The sequence below is a fragment of the Ictidomys tridecemlineatus genome, chromosome 11, assembly GCF_052094955.1.
Source record: "Ictidomys tridecemlineatus isolate mIctTri1 chromosome 11, mIctTri1.hap1, whole genome shotgun sequence".
In the NCBI taxonomy this organism is placed as follows: domain Eukaryota; kingdom Metazoa; phylum Chordata; class Mammalia; order Rodentia; family Sciuridae; genus Ictidomys; species Ictidomys tridecemlineatus.
This window is the reverse complement of record NC_135487.1, coordinates 28,017,727-28,036,664: the sequence shown is the minus strand read 5'-3', so window position 1 is coordinate 28,036,664 and position 18,938 is coordinate 28,017,727. Positions and strand designations below refer to the sequence as shown.

General features: G+C 38.4%; 1 protein-coding gene across 26 annotated transcripts in view; it reads right to left on the bottom strand.

Annotated features, from left to right (window-relative positions):
* LOC101963192 (microtubule actin crosslinking factor 1) overlaps nt 1-18,938 on the bottom strand; it is a 347,556-nt gene that overhangs the window by 126,416 nt on the left and 202,202 nt on the right. For 21 of the 26 annotated variants that reach the window (XM_078025963.1, XM_078025971.1, XM_078025962.1 and 18 more), the window contains 7 exons: nt 17,497-17,649; nt 17,132-17,220; nt 14,021-14,156; nt 5,237-10,633; nt 4,444-4,593; nt 756-971; nt 449-598 (listed from right to left, as the gene is read on the bottom strand). In XM_078025963.1, the coding sequence (XP_077882089.1) occupies nt 449-598; nt 756-971; nt 4,444-4,593; nt 5,237-10,633; nt 14,021-14,156; nt 17,132-17,220; nt 17,497-17,649 (6,291 nt within the window). The remainder of the gene's footprint in view (nt 1-448; nt 599-755; nt 972-4,443; nt 4,594-5,236; nt 10,634-14,020; nt 14,157-17,131; nt 17,221-17,496; nt 17,650-18,938) is intronic. The other 5 variants (XM_078025972.1, XM_078025974.1, XM_078025973.1 and 2 more) reach the window with 1 other exon arrangement.

Here is an 18,938-nt window from a genome sequence, read left to right as displayed (position 1 = left end):
TCTCCCTAGATCAGAGGGTCAGCAAACTATATCCCTCTGGCTAAATCTGTGCTGCAAAACCAAAATATGTATTGTCTGAACCTTTATAGAAAAAGTCTGCCAATTCATGCTCTAGGTTACTGATCAATATTCTCCTGAAATTGGTATATGTGTGTGTGTGTCCAGGATTAGGTCTTGGGCAAAAGAGAAACAAGGGACAGATTCTAGATGTTAGTTATAAAGAAGAGGTAAAACTGGTAATAGTTCACCCTACAGACAGATAGATGAAAGGAGAAATGATCATAATCACTGAAGCTACAGGGATGTGGTAACTTTAAAAACTAAACATAGTTGACTCTATTTCTGAAACTATTTCTAAAAAAGATGTGGTTTGCCTAGCAGGAAATAAAACTGATAAAACTCAAAGGACAAAAAATAAAACATTTTTGGGAATGGGTAGAAAACTTACCTCATACTCTTGGAGAGAGTGATTCAGGCTGTCAATATCTGTCTCACTGTCATATCTTTTGCTGTTCAGAATAAGACTGGTATTGCCAACCCAAGCTCTCAGACCCCGAAGTTTGCCTTCTAGTTGCATGTGCTGATTTAACACTGAAGCCTAAGTAATAAACAGCAAATCAGGTTATAAACTCTCCAGGATTGTCTAGTCTTTGTGAGGAGGGGGAGAGGGAGAGGGAGAGGGAGAAGGAGAGAGAGAGAGAGAGAGAGAGAAAGAGGAGGAGGAGGAGGAGGAGGAGGAGATGATGATGACCTACCTTTTTCATTTCCATGGCATTTTGGAGGTGGAGCAGTCTGGAACTCCAAGTGTCACTCACAGAGCTGAGAGACTTTTGAAGATTCTTGGCATCTTTCTCTAGTGCCTTCAACAGTTGAGCAGGGACTTCTTGAGGCTGACTGATGATAATCTGATTCACACACTCCAATTCCTGACTCACCAAGGCAGACAGATCCTTTAGCTCCTCATCTAATACCTGAAGGAATAAAATGGAGTTACCAAAATCAAGACTTACCATTTGAGAATTAGCTGCAAACACATTCCTCCTTTGCCTCATGTCTAGATAGAATTTAGGGCTTTGAAAAATTTTTTTTATGTTCACTTATGGTTCTCACGATCACTAATTCATGAGGTTGGCAGAACAGACATTATTATTCTGGATTTACAAAAGAGATGCCTCAGCACTTTACAATGTGAACTTTCTTGGGCCAAGGTCACCCAGCTGGAGCTGGTAATTGGCAGAGCCAGGATTTGGATTTTTTCCTGACTCAGAGCACAGCTCCCTCCACTACAAATTGCTGTCTTTATCACTACATCTTTCCCCAGGAAGCTGGTATGCAGAATTAGTATACTACAAAGTCAGTCAATCACAGTGGTGATTCCTCTACTCTAAATTGCAAGAGGGCAAAACCAAAGATCAGAAAAATACTCAAACCAACCTTTCCACTCTTCTAGTCCATAATATTGTAATCTTCAACAGAGAAACCAGCAATAAGCTGTGGACATGCCTGGTAGTTTTGCAGGGCACTGCCTCACTTTCCCTTTAGTTACTGTACCAAGGCCACACTCTGGATACTTAGAGAGAACTGGTAAACCTTCACATTCTCTGTCTTCTCTGTCACTCCAGTCCTATGATCACTCTTAGCCTCCAATTTCAGTGAGTGACTCTTTCTTCCTTTTAAAACTTTCTTTCTATTTTTAGGGTCCTGATTCTACCAGTTATCACTTCTTTTCTCCTCCAACTTCATGTTTTCCTTTTTTCCCATTGGTTCCCCCCCCCCTTTTGGCACAGGGGATTATACCCAGGGGCACTTTACCACTATATTCCCAACCCTTTTTTAATTTGAGACAGTGCCTCACTAAGTTGCTGAGGCTGTCCTCAATTTGTGATCCTTCTATTTTAGCCTCCCGAGTCACTGGAATTATAAACCTGTACTACCATGCCTAGTTTTAACTGATTCTTTCTCCTCAATCCAAAAATCCATTCAAAATATTCCTATCAGTCTATCTGCTCTAGCCTGGGTCCTATTCTTTTTCCATACTTGTAGTTCAAAGCTTCTGGAATGATCTACAATAATTATTCCCACCTTTCAACCTCCCATTTATTTTGTTTGTTTGTATCTTACCATTCCATTGAATCTATTCTGATCAAGGTCACCAATGACTTTCAGGTGTTCAATTCTCTCTTTAATGTGCAATAGACTCAGTCTCCCTGCACTGATTAATACTGCTGACACTTCTCCCTGAAGTCTCTTCTTTGTCTTTTCTGAGACCAGTGATTCCTGGTGTTGTTAAAAAACTGAAACTCGCCCAAAGGACTTAAAATTATCATACTACAGTAATACAGCCACATCAATATTTATAGTAGCTCAATTCACAATAGCTAAACTATGGAACCAACCTAGATATCCTTTAATAGATGAATGGATAAAGAAAATGTGGTATATATACTCAATGAAATATCACTCAGCTTTAAAGAAAAATGAAATTATGGAATTTGCCAGTAAATTTGCCAGTTGGAGAATATCATGCTAAGCGAAATAAGCCAATCCCCAAAAACCAAAGGCCAAATGTTTTCTCTAATATGCTGATGCTAATTCACAATAAGGCAGGGGTGGGGGCAATACAGAATAATAGAGTTACCTTAGATTAGGTAGAGAGAAGGGATGGGAGAGGAGGAGATATGGGGATAAGAAAAATAGTAGAATGAAACAGACATTATTACTTTATGTATATATTTGAATTCATGACCAAACATGTACACTCAGAAAAATGAGAAATTATATCCCATCTATGTATGATATATCAAAGTGCATAAATGCATTCTACTGTCATGTATTACTAATTACAAGAAAACAAAGCAAAACAACTGAAACTTGTTGGGCATGACAGTGCACACCTGTAATCCCAGTAACTCAGGAGGCTGAGGCAGGAGGATTACAAGTTTGAGGCCAGCCCCAGCAATTTAGTGAGACCTTAAGTAACTCAGCAAGATCCTGTGTCAAATAATAAAAGGGGCTGAGGATATAGCTCAGTGGTAGAGTAGCCCCAGGATTCAATCCCCCAAGTATTTAAAAAAAAAAAAAAAAACACAACCAAAATTCCTGAAATATAAACATAGTTGACTTTATTTCTGAAATGGAAAATCAGATTTTCTAACAAAAGTTAAGTATAAATACTGGTTTGCCTAGCAGGAAGATAAATACAATTGATATAGTTCAAAAGATAAAACACTCTTGGGAATAGGTGAAGAATGTAATTATCTTGTACTAATGAGAGTATTCTTAGATCTCTGTTCTTAGAGATACCTGGTTGTATTTTTTCAATCTGTTCCCTTTTCTTGGTATTTTAAGGAATGATGTTTTTAAATGTTTTTCTTCCTGAATAGTCTGTATTTCCTCTAAGACTGTTTTTTATTCCCTTGTTTCAGCTTCTTTTGTATTTGAAGCTTTCTGGATGCTCACATTTGAGAATAATGCTTTAAAAGGCTGACAACAAACTACATGCAGAGGTGGGTCTGCTGACTATAGTCTTCACTAAGGGTCATGGGGTTGGGTTAGACACTTAGGAAAACATTCTCATCAGTACCATCATGTCTTTCCCCATAAGCCTGTCAAAGAAATCAGGTGAAGGAAGATGAAGCTCAAGAGTCAATATGCAAACTTTCAGTCGATCCTACTGATCTCAGCATGGAATCCTTGCCTGCAATTGAGGCTTTGTGCCTTGTCTAGAGACACTCTGATTACGTTCTTCAGAGGATAAACCTCTTCTCTTAAGGCAGGGCATGCACACTTGCTAGGCTAGTGAAATAACCTGGAAATATGAGGGTCTAATTGCATCTTAGACTTTAAACTGCCTACAACTTTCTTTGCATATCCATATTCATCTCTGCTTTCTGGTGCTACAGAGGGGGCGTGTTATGGGGAGTTTTGTTGTGTGAGTTAAGTTGTACCCTAGCTTCTTCCATTGCACAGTTAGATCCTGGTTTTCTCCCACTTGCTGAGGTAGTTACTGCCTCATCCATCTGCTTTCTCACTTTGAAATTCTAGTGCCGCTTTTTTCTCTCTTGCTCTTTTTCCTTGTAAGTTTATGTATTTAAAAAGAATGCATTCTCCTGATCTCTTGGTGGAGTTTTGGGAAATAACAGAGATTTAAACATTGCTTACTTGAATTACTGCAACAATTTCTTGACCAATCATTCTGCCTTTGAACGTCTCATTCAACCCAAGATCATGTATATAGCAAATGCCTATCCAAAGTCTATTTAAGTCTCTCCATTATAAATTCTACTTAATCTGTTCAAACCCAGGCCACAATTATCTATCAAGGGTCTGAGACTGTTTGCCCTGGAATGGAGTGCTAAGCAGTTTCTTTTAAACCTTGAAATCCAGGAAGATGGAGACAACTACCTTGAAGTCAGTGGCTTGTGGAAGTCTCTGGGAACCTACCTTGGCCTGACACAGCAGATCCTGTAGTTCTACCAGGTTAAGCTCTAAAGGTTGAATCTGTTTGGTCCTCATTTCAATGTCCCGTAGCAGAGACAAATAGGATACCAGCTTCTCATCATGTTCTAAACAGAGTTGCCGGTTAAACACATTCTGTGGAACCAAATGGAAAACTCAGTACTGTCATTCTCCTTTAACTCCCACTTTTAAAGCAGGCAGCATTTCTTGTTAGACAAATAGAAAAAAACAATTTTTACTACACATAAGACAGAATGAAATGAAATATGTTATTTTGTCTGAGTTATTTCAAATCAACAGACAAAAGTAATTTTATCAATATCCTCAGAAGTAAAAGCTCATAATTATCAATTGACAAGCATCATTTTAGCAATACTTCCAAAAGCTATATGCTATTTAATGTACCATCATCCTAATTTTTCAAGTTAGTTCTAATGGTAGTTTCTAACTTAGAGCTCTTGGGCTGGGGATGGAACTCAGTTATAGAGCATTGGCCTAGCAAGCCCTGGGCTCCATCTCCAGCACCACAAAATAAACAAAACAAAAAATTCTTGTAAATTTAAGACAATCAGAGCCAATGCCTAATTTACCAACAACTAAATTACAGATGATGTTACACTAAGTTATATTTTAGAGAACAAACTAGGGCCCTAAAATGTATACATACATTAACTATACATTTGTGAACTCTGTATCCAGTTAAGAATTTAACATCAAACTAGTTATATCTTAAAAAGAAAAAAAAAAAAAGATACAAACATGCCTCTGGGAGACTTACTTGAGTTGCTCTGAGAGGCTCCGGATTTACACCATCACTCCCCTTTCCCCGAAGCATATCCGTGAAGGGAGTCGGTTTACTGCCAAGGCCCTCCCTGAGTTTTTCCTGTGGTATCATATCCACCTTCACTGTAGAACATGATGGTAGGGACAGTGTTGTTTCTTCACTGGTCTCCAAAGTGGTAGAACTAATAACAGAATCCTGTTGCCCTGTATTTTCTTTCTGGGACACCTCTTTGGGTAGTTTCTCTGGAAGAAGGGTAACTAAGACTGTGGGACCTCCCTGAATCAGTATGCCTTCAGGGGACCCTGCTTCTGGATCTGTAAAAATAGGGTTTGTCATTTCCAGAAATTTCTCTCCATTTGTTTCTTGAGTTGTTGCCATTTTAGATTTGAGAGTTCCACAGTGTTCACGATCACCTTTGCTATTCTGATGATGAAGATCTTTTCTGTCTGATGATTTTAGATAACTGACTTCTTCTGGATCTACTTTGGAAACAATAATTTCTTCAAATTTAAGAACTTTTCTTGAAACAAAAGGTACTTCTTGGTATGATGTTTCTTTACATTCTTTAGATGGGAAAATCAGATCTTTGGTTTCTGTAGTCTTTGAAGTAACACAGGAATCTTGATAATAGTTGGTCTCCTGACTGGAGGCTCCCTGGGTGGTCCTATTTGTATTGGAAATTTGGGGTGTATCTGTAACTTGGGCTTTTATAACTGATACCTGGCAATGAAATCCTTCAGGTCTTGGGGTCATAAAAGAGAACGGATGACTCTGGGCCCCACTAGTAAGTTCTTGATGTAAAATTTCTCCTGGTTTTAAAGTCAAGCAGAGGTTTACATTTTTCACTTCCTCTTCACTGACTTGTGCAGAGCTGAAGAATGTCAAAGTATCTTGATTTTTTACAGAAATTCCTTTTGGTGTCACTTGGGAAGAAGAGTCTTCAGTTTTACAAGTAACAGAAAACCCTGTCTCTCTATCAGATTCTTTCTCCCTTTCACTTCTGGTCATTTCCTGATCCAACTTTTCTTCTGAAAGAACTGCTGGTCTGCATGGCCTCACACTTTCTTTGACAATCATCTCTCTCTTCTCTCTCTCACTTGTCACTCTGATATTCAGTGGTTGTTCACTCAGCAATCTGTCTGATGCTTTACAATTTGATTCTTGTACTTCCCAAATCATTTCCCTTTGATTTTCTTTTGCTTCTGCCTTGTCTAGACCTGAGTTAGGCTGCTTCAAATGAGTTACAGTTTCTATGTGTGTCACTCCTTTTTTATGCTCTTCATTTGTATTTTCTCCCAAATTATTTCTAGCTACCTCTTTGAGTCTAAAATCAGAAACTGCTGAGTGGGGATGTGGCACTGAAACTTGGTCTAGGGATTTACCTTTAAGATTACTAGGACTCAAGACGCTGGCAGACCCTTTAGCATCTGCAGAAGCTCCCCATTTATCGTGGTCTTTGTCCTCCAACTGCTCTAATGAAATCTCCTTGCTCTCTTTTATCTGCTTCCCATCAGAATCTCTTACTTTATCCTCCCCTCGTGCAAACTGACTTTCAATTTGCAAGGCACTCTTGCTTTCTCCTTTATCACAACTCATTTTAGCAGTCTGATTATAAGAAATTAATATTTTCTTTCTTAGATATTCAGTCTGCAATTCACATACTTCAATTTGATTTTGCTTTTCCATATGAGCTTGGTGGTCACTGGACTTGAAAGTATCTATTTGGATCAGCGTTGCCAGTTCAGGACTGATAAATCTTTTCTCAACAGCTTCCTTTAAAGTCACTCTCTTATCATTAAATATGTCAACAATTCCTCCATTTAACATCTGGTTAGATGCAATAATTCTGGCCATGTTTTTGTCCATCAATTTCTGTTCCATAGCTAATGCCAATGTCAGTCTTTCTCCTGTGGCTGTGTCTATGATTCCACCAGTATTTGCCTGAGCTTCTAAAACCTTCAGTGTAGATGCAAAGTCTACTTTCCCAAGCTGAACTGCTTCTGATAATGGAATCACTTTGTCACTCACCCCATCCTTAATGTCTGAGAAGGGAATTACTTCTAGATATCTCTGTCCAGATTCAATATCAATCTTACATTTCTTTATCAATTCTGAATAGGGAACAATTCTGTAATTCTCAGGATCAACAACCCCATGCATCATTACTGAAGATAGTACTGCTTTATTAGTTAACAGACCTCCTTTGTTAGCTTCTGCCACAGTCAATCTCTGGCCAGAAATAAGATCCACAAGGTTTTCACTAAAGGCCTGACTTTCTTGGATTTCTCTTTTCAAGTCTGGGGTAGTTAGATTTAATTTTATGGCTTCATGGAGGGAAACACTTTCCTTTGTTTCAGGATGAAAAAAGTGATGGAGGTTTAAGTTTTCAACTTTTTTGAGTTGCTTAGTTAGATCTTCATCAATCAAGCCCTGTTTAAAGGCATTATCAACAGAAAGTCTCATCCCAGAGGTATGGTGAATGATACCTCCATCTACCACTTGCTTTGTCAACAAACAAATGGCCTCCTCTTTCTTCAAAAGACCTTGGTCAATGGACTGCACAACTGTTAAAGGGGCTTTGTTGTTAGGATCCATAAGTCCTATTGTTTCCATTTGTAGACCAATTAATTTCTCCCTAACTAGTTTTTCAGCTTCTCTGCCTTTAGAAGCCTTCTCCAAATTTATAAGCTCTGTCTGGTCAGCACTGTCCACCAAGTCAAGATTTGAGGCCAAAGTTACTGAAACTTTCTTGCCTCGTTTCAGGTCAACAATTCCACCAGTCACCACCTGCCCCTCTAAAATCCTGGTGGCTGTTTCCTTATCAAGAATTCCAGTTGTGACGGCATCCTTTACAGAGCACAGTGTATGGGTACGGGGATCTAAGACACCACTTATAACTTTGTCTGCCATGAGAACATTATGTAATAATTTCTCATCCATCAGACCTTCATTGATCACTTCTTCAGTTGTCAAAGACTCGCAGGTCTGAGAGTCAAAGAAGCCCCGAAACATGTTCAGTTTTCCCATAAGTTTCACAGCAGTGTGGCTGGACACGATACCTTGAGCTATTGCTTCATTGAGTAAGAGCTTCTGACCTGTTTCTTCATGAAGGATACCACCATCTAGTAGCTGTGCAGATAATATATTTAAGGTAGCTTCTTCAAGCAGCTCTGAAGGAGAACTGCATGACAGGGAAATTGCCCTGCCACTATCTTGTGTATCAGTCTTCTCTAACATCATCATCTTATTGTCTGCAATGCTGTGTCCTTCTTGGCTTTGTTTATGGTCACCCTTAGTCAAAAGTGATTTATTTAACACTTTCTCTTTTTCCAAAGAATGAATATTCATATCATCTTCCCACTTCAATTCTGATTTAAAACCCAGAGACTTCTCTGACTGAACTTGTGAATTTTTGCTTTGGGACCTTAGGAGAGGTCTTCCAGTTTCACTTGGAGTATATTTAGTCTTAAGTGCCTTTGCTTGTTCTCTCTGACACAGAAAGAAAATATTTCTGGGAGTCCGCCATTCTTCCGCTGGTGTTTCAAAAGAAAGGTTTCTGTCAATCTCCAAGGGCCCACCTTCCACTTCCTTAGGAGGTACTATCAGGAGTTCTCTGCTGACATTTTCTCTGGTAGATATTTCTGTTTGGTCTTCATTTTTAGTACCAAACAACTGCCTTTGTAACTCTAAATTGACTTTTTTTGTGACCTTCAAAGTGTCAATATTTGCATTAATAATTTTTTGTTCTACAAACAGATCCTTTTCAGAGTTCTCTATAGAAGAACATTTTCCTCCTACAATGGTCTTTCTGCCTTTTGCTTCAGTATAATCTTCCTGGTTGGGATATTCTTCATTCTGAGATGAAAACTGGAATTCACACGGCCTCAGAGTGAGTCCATCACTGAAAGTTTCTGTAATATTCCCATTAGCTGATTCTTGCAATTCCTCAGGAGTGTCTACTTTCTGATCCCCAACTCCAAACACTTCTGAAGGACTTATTTTATGTTCATCTATAGATGACAGAGTCTCCAGCAGTTCTTGATCTAACAGAAGCAGCCTTTGTCCATTCTGCACGTTAATATAGCTGTGAGTCATTAGTTGAAATAACAGCTTCTCATCATGGCTTGCTATGTCCCCAGATTGGCTCTTGCTGCATGGTGGAGGTGCTGCTCCGGGAGTAGTGCTCAATTTGTTTTGTTCAGAAGAGTCTACTAATTGCATGTGGGGCATCACATCTGGTATACAAATTGATTTTAAGTTATTGGCAAGATCTTTGTCCAAGACACCATTTTCTATTACTTTCTTCCAGGACCAAATTTCTGTGGTTGCTGGCAGAAATAGAGCCTTAATATGCTGTCGGTTACTAAGGATTTTATGTGCTAGTTCAGTAGACACAATACCTTGTTTTAGGGCATCTGTAATTGGGAGGATCTCCCCAGATTCAGGCCACAAAAACCCCATGAATGACCAGAGGGATTCCAGAATTACAAGGGCAATCTTAGCAGATACCATATCATTGGTCAGTGCTTCATCTATTGTCATTCTATGCCCTGTGACAGTGTTGATGATGCCTCCTGTTTGAAGCTGCCTTATGAAAATAGCACAGGCCATATCTTGGTCAATCAAATTATGTCTTACAGCCTCTTCCACTGTAAGTCTGTGTCCTGTTCTTGGATCTACGATGCCACCAGCAAAGAGCTGAGCTTCTAGCAATCGGACAGTGACCTGCCTATCTATTAGCCCTTCCTGTACTGCACGGAAAACACTAACTTTCCGGCCTGATTTCAAGCTCACCATTCCCCCTGCCAATTGCTTGACAGGCAGTAATTTCAACCCTGATTCCTGGTGGACAATACACCTCTGCATCAGATCTAGTAAACTGATTTTTTCAGCTGTATTGGGGTCTATCAGGTTTTTGGATGATCTCAGGTGAGACTCTAACACTGAGTGGAGCCAAGTAGAAATGAAGCCTTGATGAAAAGCCTCTTCCAGGTTAATACAGTTCTCACTTGGGGAGACACTGAAACCTCCAGTAGCCAGGTGTGCTTCTAAAATTTTCAGTCCAACTCTCTCACTGATTATTCTCTTTTCAATGGCTTCCATCACAGAAAGAGAGCCTTTGCTCTCAGTAAGTCTGCTTATTAAGGATATTGCATCCTTTAGCTCCCGGAGCTGCTGGTACATCTGGGGATTAATGAGGTTTCTGGCCAAGCCCTCCTCCAGAGAGAGCTTTTCACTGGTCTCAGGGGCAACGAGGCCAAACATGATAACCTGGAATTCCAGGAGCACAAGGCCTGTGTCTTGGTCAATGAGGCCCTTTTGCATAGCTCTGAAGATGGGAAATATCTCCATTGTGCCTAGATCAATCACCCCAGCAACTGTTCTGCAATCCTAAAAGAAAAAATTAAAAAGAAAACTGAATCAGAGCCAATGTTGAAGCACACCTGTCGAAAGGATTCATTTAAATTCTACAGTACATAAAATTCTGACCATAAGGAAAACCTAGCCTGGGATAAACCCCAACACATAGGAAATATCCTGAAGCAAGCCTGCAGTGTTAATGTTAAAAAGATTTTTTCCCCTAAATTTCAGGATATTGAATAGGACCAGAAGTTCAGATTACTTGAAGGTGAGAGACAGCATTAAGCATATCTGAGTGACAAGCTCTACAAAGGGGCAAGCAGTGAAAGTGAGAGGACAGCTATTTCTAAGACTACATCATAACTAGGGTTGTTACAGACACATACCAGTTCCCCAAAAGTGAGAATTCAACCCCATATAACAACTTCTCAGTTTTGCAACATTGCGGAAGACTCTGGAAGTAATACTTCTCTGCTGATGGGTACAGCAGGACTGGTCCACAAGATGAGATGAGAGACTGAGTAGCTCAATATTCAGGAAACAGCTGTACCTCCTGGTAAATGAGCCTGTGTATACTACACAAGTAAATGGTATTTGGGATAGTCACACTCTTGATGGCCAATGCTAGCTTCTCCCAAGGCAATGGCTCTGCAGTAAATTAGTTCTAGGACTTGGAAGCAGAAAGTCAAGGAAAGAATAAATTAAGGACCCTTGCCTCTGGAACAACTAGTAATTTTTTTCCTGGTCTAGTCTAGAATGAGTAGTACAACTACCATGAAGGCAGAATACCACTTATTATTAGATCTATTCAGCACTGATATTTAATCTTCACAATGATCCTATGAAAACAATTATTTTAATCTTTACATACAAGAAAATGTAGCACAGAAAACTTACTTATCCAAGGTCACAAAATTAGTGAGTTCCAGAAATGAACCAAGGCTGTATTCTCAATCTTGTTCTATTCTACTGACTCCTCAATTAGCTCCAAAGGAGCATGAAAGACAAGTACAGTAGTCACATATTACATAGAAATCACCCTTCCCCCCCTTTGTTTTCTTCTTGTGGTGCTGGGAGAAGTTAGGTCCTGAACAAGGTCAAAGAAGAAGCAAACTTTACAAATTGTCAAAATTACCCTGCAAGCCCTAGAAAGATTCTAAAGAATTCCAATTTTTCTTTAGATAGATTTATCTGTCTCTTTTGGACAGTGTTACTTTCTGTTCCTTCTTTAACTCGTTATAACTTATCAATGGAGATCTTGTTGAAGCAATTGTCAATCACATCCCTAGTTGCTAAATAATGCATTACATTTCTATCTCAATGAGAATTAAGCTCCTTAAAAGCTTGCTTTGCCCATTCAGTGTATAGGAACAATACATTGGATGAATAAATAAATAAATGGTAAAGGAAATCTTAACATCATGAAGCCATTTCCCCCAGATTATAAAAAGAATGCAGAACAGATAGCAAACAAGGGAATAGCAGATTTAGTTTACATCTCCATTTCACTGTATGTACTTAGCTAATGGAATAACTGGCAGACTTTTCCACACTATTAAAAATATTATGTTGTTCTTCCCTGCCTTGTTGTCCTGACCCAGACTGTAACATGTAGTTTGTATGCATTAAACATATATATGATGCAAATCTAATATGTGTTCATTTTATAAAAAGACTAAAGGAAAAAGCTCACTGGCATATAACTCTTTGAAATAACTGGAACATTCCTTCTAGAAACCCATGTAAAGCCTACTCAGAAGCAGACATGAAAAAGGAAAAAACAGTGTTAAGAATTCCTAATTTCTTCTGAGAGACTCATGAAATCTCAAAAATGCTGGTATTGAAGAATGGCCTGGAGTCTAGCCAGAGAGAAAAAATACATTGTTTCTTCCAACACCTTCCTAATTGGAGAATAGGCAGGCAGCACTAAATTGGAAAGTAATCCAGAGAAATCATTTCCCTCCTACTTCAAACATGGATATTCTGACCTAAAGGAGCATTAAAAGACAGAGGGAGAGGAAGAAAGAAAACATAAATGGCTTCTACTTACCAGAGTTGCAGGGCACGCCTCGGGGAGATAAGAGATAGAGCCTTATGGAGCAGCTCAGCCGTATCACACACACAGTGTAAGCTTGGTGTTAGCGTCCAGCATGCGACTGTTTTGTTTTTTTTGTTTTTGTTTTTGTTTTGCAAAAAAGAACCCCAAACAGGTCGTCCTCTTTTCCCTTTGTGCATTTGTGCTTAAACTCCAAAGGGTTAGTGAAACTTGTAAGCAAGGATGTCAGTTAATCAGAACAATACTTAACATGAAACACACACAGAGTACAGGGGACACATCATGCTCAATGTAGTGGTGCTCAGCAGCTTTTCTTTTCTTTTTCCTCCCCCTTTTTAACCTTTCAAATGAGAACTGGATGTTCTCAGCAAGCAATTGTTAAAACTTTTTACATACTCCCTTATATGGTGAAGCAACAAGCCATTAGAAGTGGGCTACCTTACACAGAGAATGCTACATTTCTCCACATTTCTCTTGGAAATATACCATCAAATCAGAGCTTGTTCTGTCTGTGGTCTTTACAACTCTGGCTTCAAGTGCACAAATTTATATTCAAGGACCAGCGAGTCAAGACATATTTTGTCTGAAAATAATTTTGAGCATCACCTGAGCCAAATTTAATTATTGCATGAGCTTAAATGTTGGCCTTCCCCACATAAACTGGCCATTGCTTCACAACATAGGAAATAAGCAGGCAAACACACATATATATCCCAGAGACACATGTATATAATATGGTAAGTGTACACACACACATAAATATCTAGGAAGAATTTAGGACAACCAATAGCAACTATAACGACTTTCATATGATCTAGGAAATGAACATGGAGTGGGATCTGCTAAAGATGTCACATAATGGGATGACCATGGGAGAGGGGAACCAGCGTCTCAGTCAGTGAAGTTAATCTACCAGTTTGCTTTGAAACAGAACATTTCTCACTGTTCACTACATGGAGGGACAAGGTTCAGAGCTTTTTCTTTACAATAGCTACAACTCTTGATTATGAACTTTTGAGTAACAATGCCACAAAGGAGTAATCTTATTGCCCTATGATCAGATACAATATATAATTTATGTTCTTGACTGCTTTCTGCCACAAAATGGCAGAAAACAAGAAAGGTGAACCAGGTCTAAATATGGTCCATCAAAGGTGCCCTCTGGCATTTTTGACTAACCTGACCAATACATCGTGGAACCCCAGTAAAGAAACACAAGACAAATGGCCGCTAAGGTGAGGTTAAGAATTATGTCACATTGGTCATGGAAAGCTAGTGATTGTGACTCTTGATCAGCAAAGCTCCTTTCATACCATTCAAAAGGGACCCTCCTAATATTTGGAGACAAAAACTAGAAATACCTTTTGTTCTGTCTGCTGTGCCAGCTGGCTCTGGAGCTGCTGAAGCTGGCTTGATGAGCCATCACAAAGGTCGTGGTAAGCCTTATTCAGGGCATCCAGTTGCTCAGAGATCTGCTCCTTCTCTTTTTCTGAGAGTCTGGAAGACAAAGGATTAAAGGCCTTTTAAGAAAAAAAAAATTCTTCAAATTTTCCTTTACTGCTTTGCCTTGAATGTATTATCTGGCCAGTCTTCCATATTTATTGACAACTTTGCCATCTCATTCACACTTTTCTGTCTATCTCAAAGTAAGTCATGATTCTTGGTGATATTAGTGCTATGCCATCATATGCTTAGAGTCTTGTGACCTCTTCAACACAAATAAATGCCAATCTATCTTAGTCCTGCCCACAACTGGCAAAATTGAACCCTGCCATCATATGAAATTATTCCACTTCTGAAATCTTACACTTCAACAATGCACTATATGATTTTTACTACTTTTTTAACCTTTCAAAATGAGAACTAGACAGTCTCAGCAAGCAACTATTTATATTTCTATCTTCTTATTTTATATTTCTTTACTTCTATATCTGTTCTCATTTTAGGAAATATTTTAAACTGATAAATTGCATAACAAACTCTCATCTACCTGTTACCCACCTATGTAGCTTTACTAAATTTTTTTTTTAAAGAGAGAGTGAGAGAGGAGAGAGAGAGAGGAGAGAGAGAGAGAGAGAGAGAGAGAGAGAGAGAGAGAGAATTTTTAATATTTATTTTTTAGTTCTCGGCGGACACAACATCTTTGTTGGTATGTGGTGCTGAGGATCGAACCCGGGTCGCACGCATGGCAGGCGAGTGCGCTACCGCTTGAGCCACATCCCCAGCCCAACTTTACTAAATTTTTACTATTTAACCACATCTGATTTAGATCTGTTTCTAAGAAATAAGATTACAGATATAATTAAAGTATGTTGTGTAGCTGTCACCAAGTCTGTTCATTTCCTGGTCTCTTCAGAGATAATCATTTCTTGAATGTGTTGAATCCCACACCTTGTTTTTTCATTTTATATTATTTCTGAGAATGAATTATATTGATTCATCTTAGAACTATCCTTCAACTCAGAGATTTCCCAAGCTTTCCTTGACTCTTGTATTTTCTCTTAATCAATCTATCAGTTTTCTCTATTATATTCAGCTTCTATCTACTTTTTTGGAATTCATACCCCATAGACCCATCCTCTTAACCAGTTTCTTTTTTATCATCCTTGTACTGTCCACTTACTAATCTAATAAGACCCTAAACCCAGATCAATTAAATCACCACAACTCTCTGCTCCCATAGCTCTAAAGCTAAATATATCTGATGAAGAGGAAAAAAATCTCACAACTACATAGAGAGATCTTTTTGATTTCCCACCCCAAGAAGTATACTCAATACTTCCTGACAATATTTTTGAATGTTTCTAACTGAACCCTCTTCCTTCTGCCTTGGCACTACCCTAGTTTCATCAAACCTCTCTTCCTATTTAAAAAAAAAAAGAATACACACACACACACACACACACACACACACGTGCGCACGCGCACGCCATTACATCTCTCACTTTCTGGAATCACCCCTGACAAAATTACCTTATGCACACCCTTATTAATCTCCTATTCCTCCTACCTCAGAGGAAAAGCTATATCTTCTCTTGATTAAGATTGTATTTTCATCCATTGATGAATTTCAACCTCTCCCACATCCTCTGGGACTAATCTCCTATTAGGAGTCTGTGAGACTCAGTCTATGAGTAAAGTATCTCTTATCACCCAAGAAAACAAAATTTTCTTGATTGAATATTCCATTCCTATTATCTGTATTAATTCTTTCCTTTCATATGGCAAAGCTGTCAAAGAATAGTCTAAATTTACCACTCACCAACTTCCTCAACTCGTTTGCTTCTCATCATACTAAATTTGACATCATTCCCCAATTTATCAACCGAATGGCTAAAAATTTCCAAATTGTCAAATTTAATAGGTAATTCTCAATCTTTTTTTAAAAATATTTATTTATTATTTTTTTTAATTTTCGGCGGACACAACATCTTTGTTTGCATGTGGTGCTGAGGATTGAACCCGGGCTGCACGCATGCCAGGCGAGCGCGCTACCGCTTGAGCCAAATCCCTAGCCCGATAATTCTCAATCTTGATTTCTGATTGCTTCTTTTTCTCTTGTGCTCTGAGGAATAATTCATCAAGGTTTTCTTTTTTCTTCTCAAGGCTTCCTTTACAGGATGCAAAGCCCTGAAAGCCCTGATACCTCTTTTAGGATGACCTACCCTATGTTTCTATTACACTGACGACTGAAACCTTTGTCACTCTAGACCTCTGTCATTAATTCTCAACTTAAACATGCAGCTGGCCATTGGATTTCTTTGATGCAACTACATAAGACAAGGACTGATGTGGTTAACACATCCTAATACATGTAGGTTTTTCACACTCACAGTGTCTAAAACTGAAGCAACTCTCTTCTCCTTTAACTCACTTCTTTTCCTATCTTGGTTACCAGCATTGTCATGGACCCTATGTCCTAAGTCAGAAGCCTAGGAGTTAGAGCTGACAATTTTCATGTGTCATCAAATTTGTAAATTCACCATCCTTAATATCTCTTGAATCTTTGTCTCCTCTCCAGTCTTTATCATTTCTTGCCCTCATAATCAGGACAGCTTCTTCTTCTTCTTCTTTTTTTTAATACTTGTTTAGTTGTTAGTAGATCTTTATTTTGTTTATTTATTTGTGGTGCTAAGAATTGAACCCAGTGCCTCACACATGCCAGGCAAGTGCGCTACCACTGAGCCACAGCCACAGCCCAGGACAGCTTCTTAACAAGCCTCGCATCTTCTCTTCTTGCACCATAACAATCTTTCTTTACACAACTATTTTAGCAACTAAACAAACTGAAACACGTTTAACACCTCTCCCCACAAGTGACAAGGTAAAAGGCAAATTCCTCCTCTGAAGCCTCTTCACAATCTGGCTCCTGCCGCTATGAATTCTCCAGCCTGAATTCTGTCCATGACCCCTACATCAGCCAGGTAGAGAAGATCCCCCAGATGTGTCATAGCCTCTCATTTAACACTCACTTATGACCATGCTTGGCCAAGAAGATCTGTGAAGTTTTAATAGCCTCAGAAACTTGTTCTTTCTTGGTTGTCAGCTCTTCTGCAAGGACCTAGATAGCAAAAATAGAGAAAATCTTCAAAATTACAGAATTAAAAAGTCAAACATTATTTGAAATAATTTTTAAAATCCTAGGAAAAAGATACAGCTTAGGTCAGGTAATATTACCAGAAATAAATTGAATTCTTACATTTCCTTAAGTCCTGGAAGTTAGTACTTCCTCAGGTAGCAATTGTTTCTGTAAAGGCCCATATATGACCTGTTATTCCTCTTATGCATTACTGCATATTATTCCACCTGGGCAAGGAGAGATGGACCTTCCACTCACCTGCTGTTCTAAAATTGCTTTTTCAATGTCTGTTGATTCTTTAGTGTGGGATGAGGTAATTTTTTCTTGTGTATTCTTTGCTAGGGTAGAAACCCAGCCCAAAAGGTCTTTAACCTTCTCCACATGTTCCTGTTTTTCCTCTTCTACCACTTTCTAGAACAGGAAATAGAAATCAATACCATCGTCAATGTCTCCTGAGACTGGCAGATCTCAGATTTCCTAAAACAGGGAAGCTATTGTCTTTTACATATAGCATCTTGCACATTTTCATAATTCTAAGATTTATAGGTGAAGAAATTAAATCCCACAGAGATTATATAAGATAGGTATGGAAATAAAGGAAGCTTTTCTTATTTACGTAGGGAAAGATAGTACAATCAATGTTTTTAACACCATTTCTACAAGTAGTTGAATACTTGGAAAATTATTTTGCAAAGAACTAGATTTTTGTAATTATAAAAGACTACATACCTATTATAATAAATTCAACCAAATCTGAGATTAATAATATATATATACTTTCTGGTTTTTTGGTGGTACTGGGGATTTAATCAAAGGATACTTTACCACTGAGTTACATTCCCAGCCTTATTTATTTATTTACTTATTTTGGTGCCAGGGATTGAACTCAGGGGTACTCAACCACTGAGCCACATCCCCAGCTCTATTTTGCATTTTATTTAGAGATAGGGTCTCACTGAGTTGCTTAGTGCCTCGCTGTTGCTGAGGCTGGCTTTGAATTCACGATCCTCCTGCCTCAGCCTCCCAAAGCTGCTGGGATTATAGGCATCCACCACAATGCCCGGCCCTTTTTATTTTTTGTTTTGAGACAGGGTCTCACTAAGTTGCTGAGGATATTATTAAATTGCTGAGGCTGACCTCCAACTTATGATCCTCCTGCCTCAGTCTCTCAAGTCACTAGAATTATAGGCATGTGCTACTGTGTGTGTGTGTGTGTGTGTGTGTGTGTGTGTGTATGTATATATATACATATATATATATATATACTATGTGTGTGTATATATATATATACATATATATATATACTCCCATTTCCTCAGAAGTTTGATACATATATTTCTAAACTTGTTTCTATGCCATATTGTATCTTTGCTATACAGTTGGTTTTTAACTGAAATAAGTTATATAGAGCATAACAGAGTAAAATAAATATCTTTCTATGTCAATCATTTATATCTATTTCATTATTTTTAAGTATCATAGCATTCTGTTGTATGAAATATAGATGTTCCCAATATATTCCTTTAACAGGTTATACTTTATTAAAGCTATTTATTCATACTCTTTCATCATAAAGATATTTAGAGGGGGGATGCTGGATACAATACAATCTGTCATCATTATTTACAAATTTTACATTTGTTTATTTGTCTACTCACTAAAATTCAATTGTAACTCCAAAATCATTACAGTACTTTCAG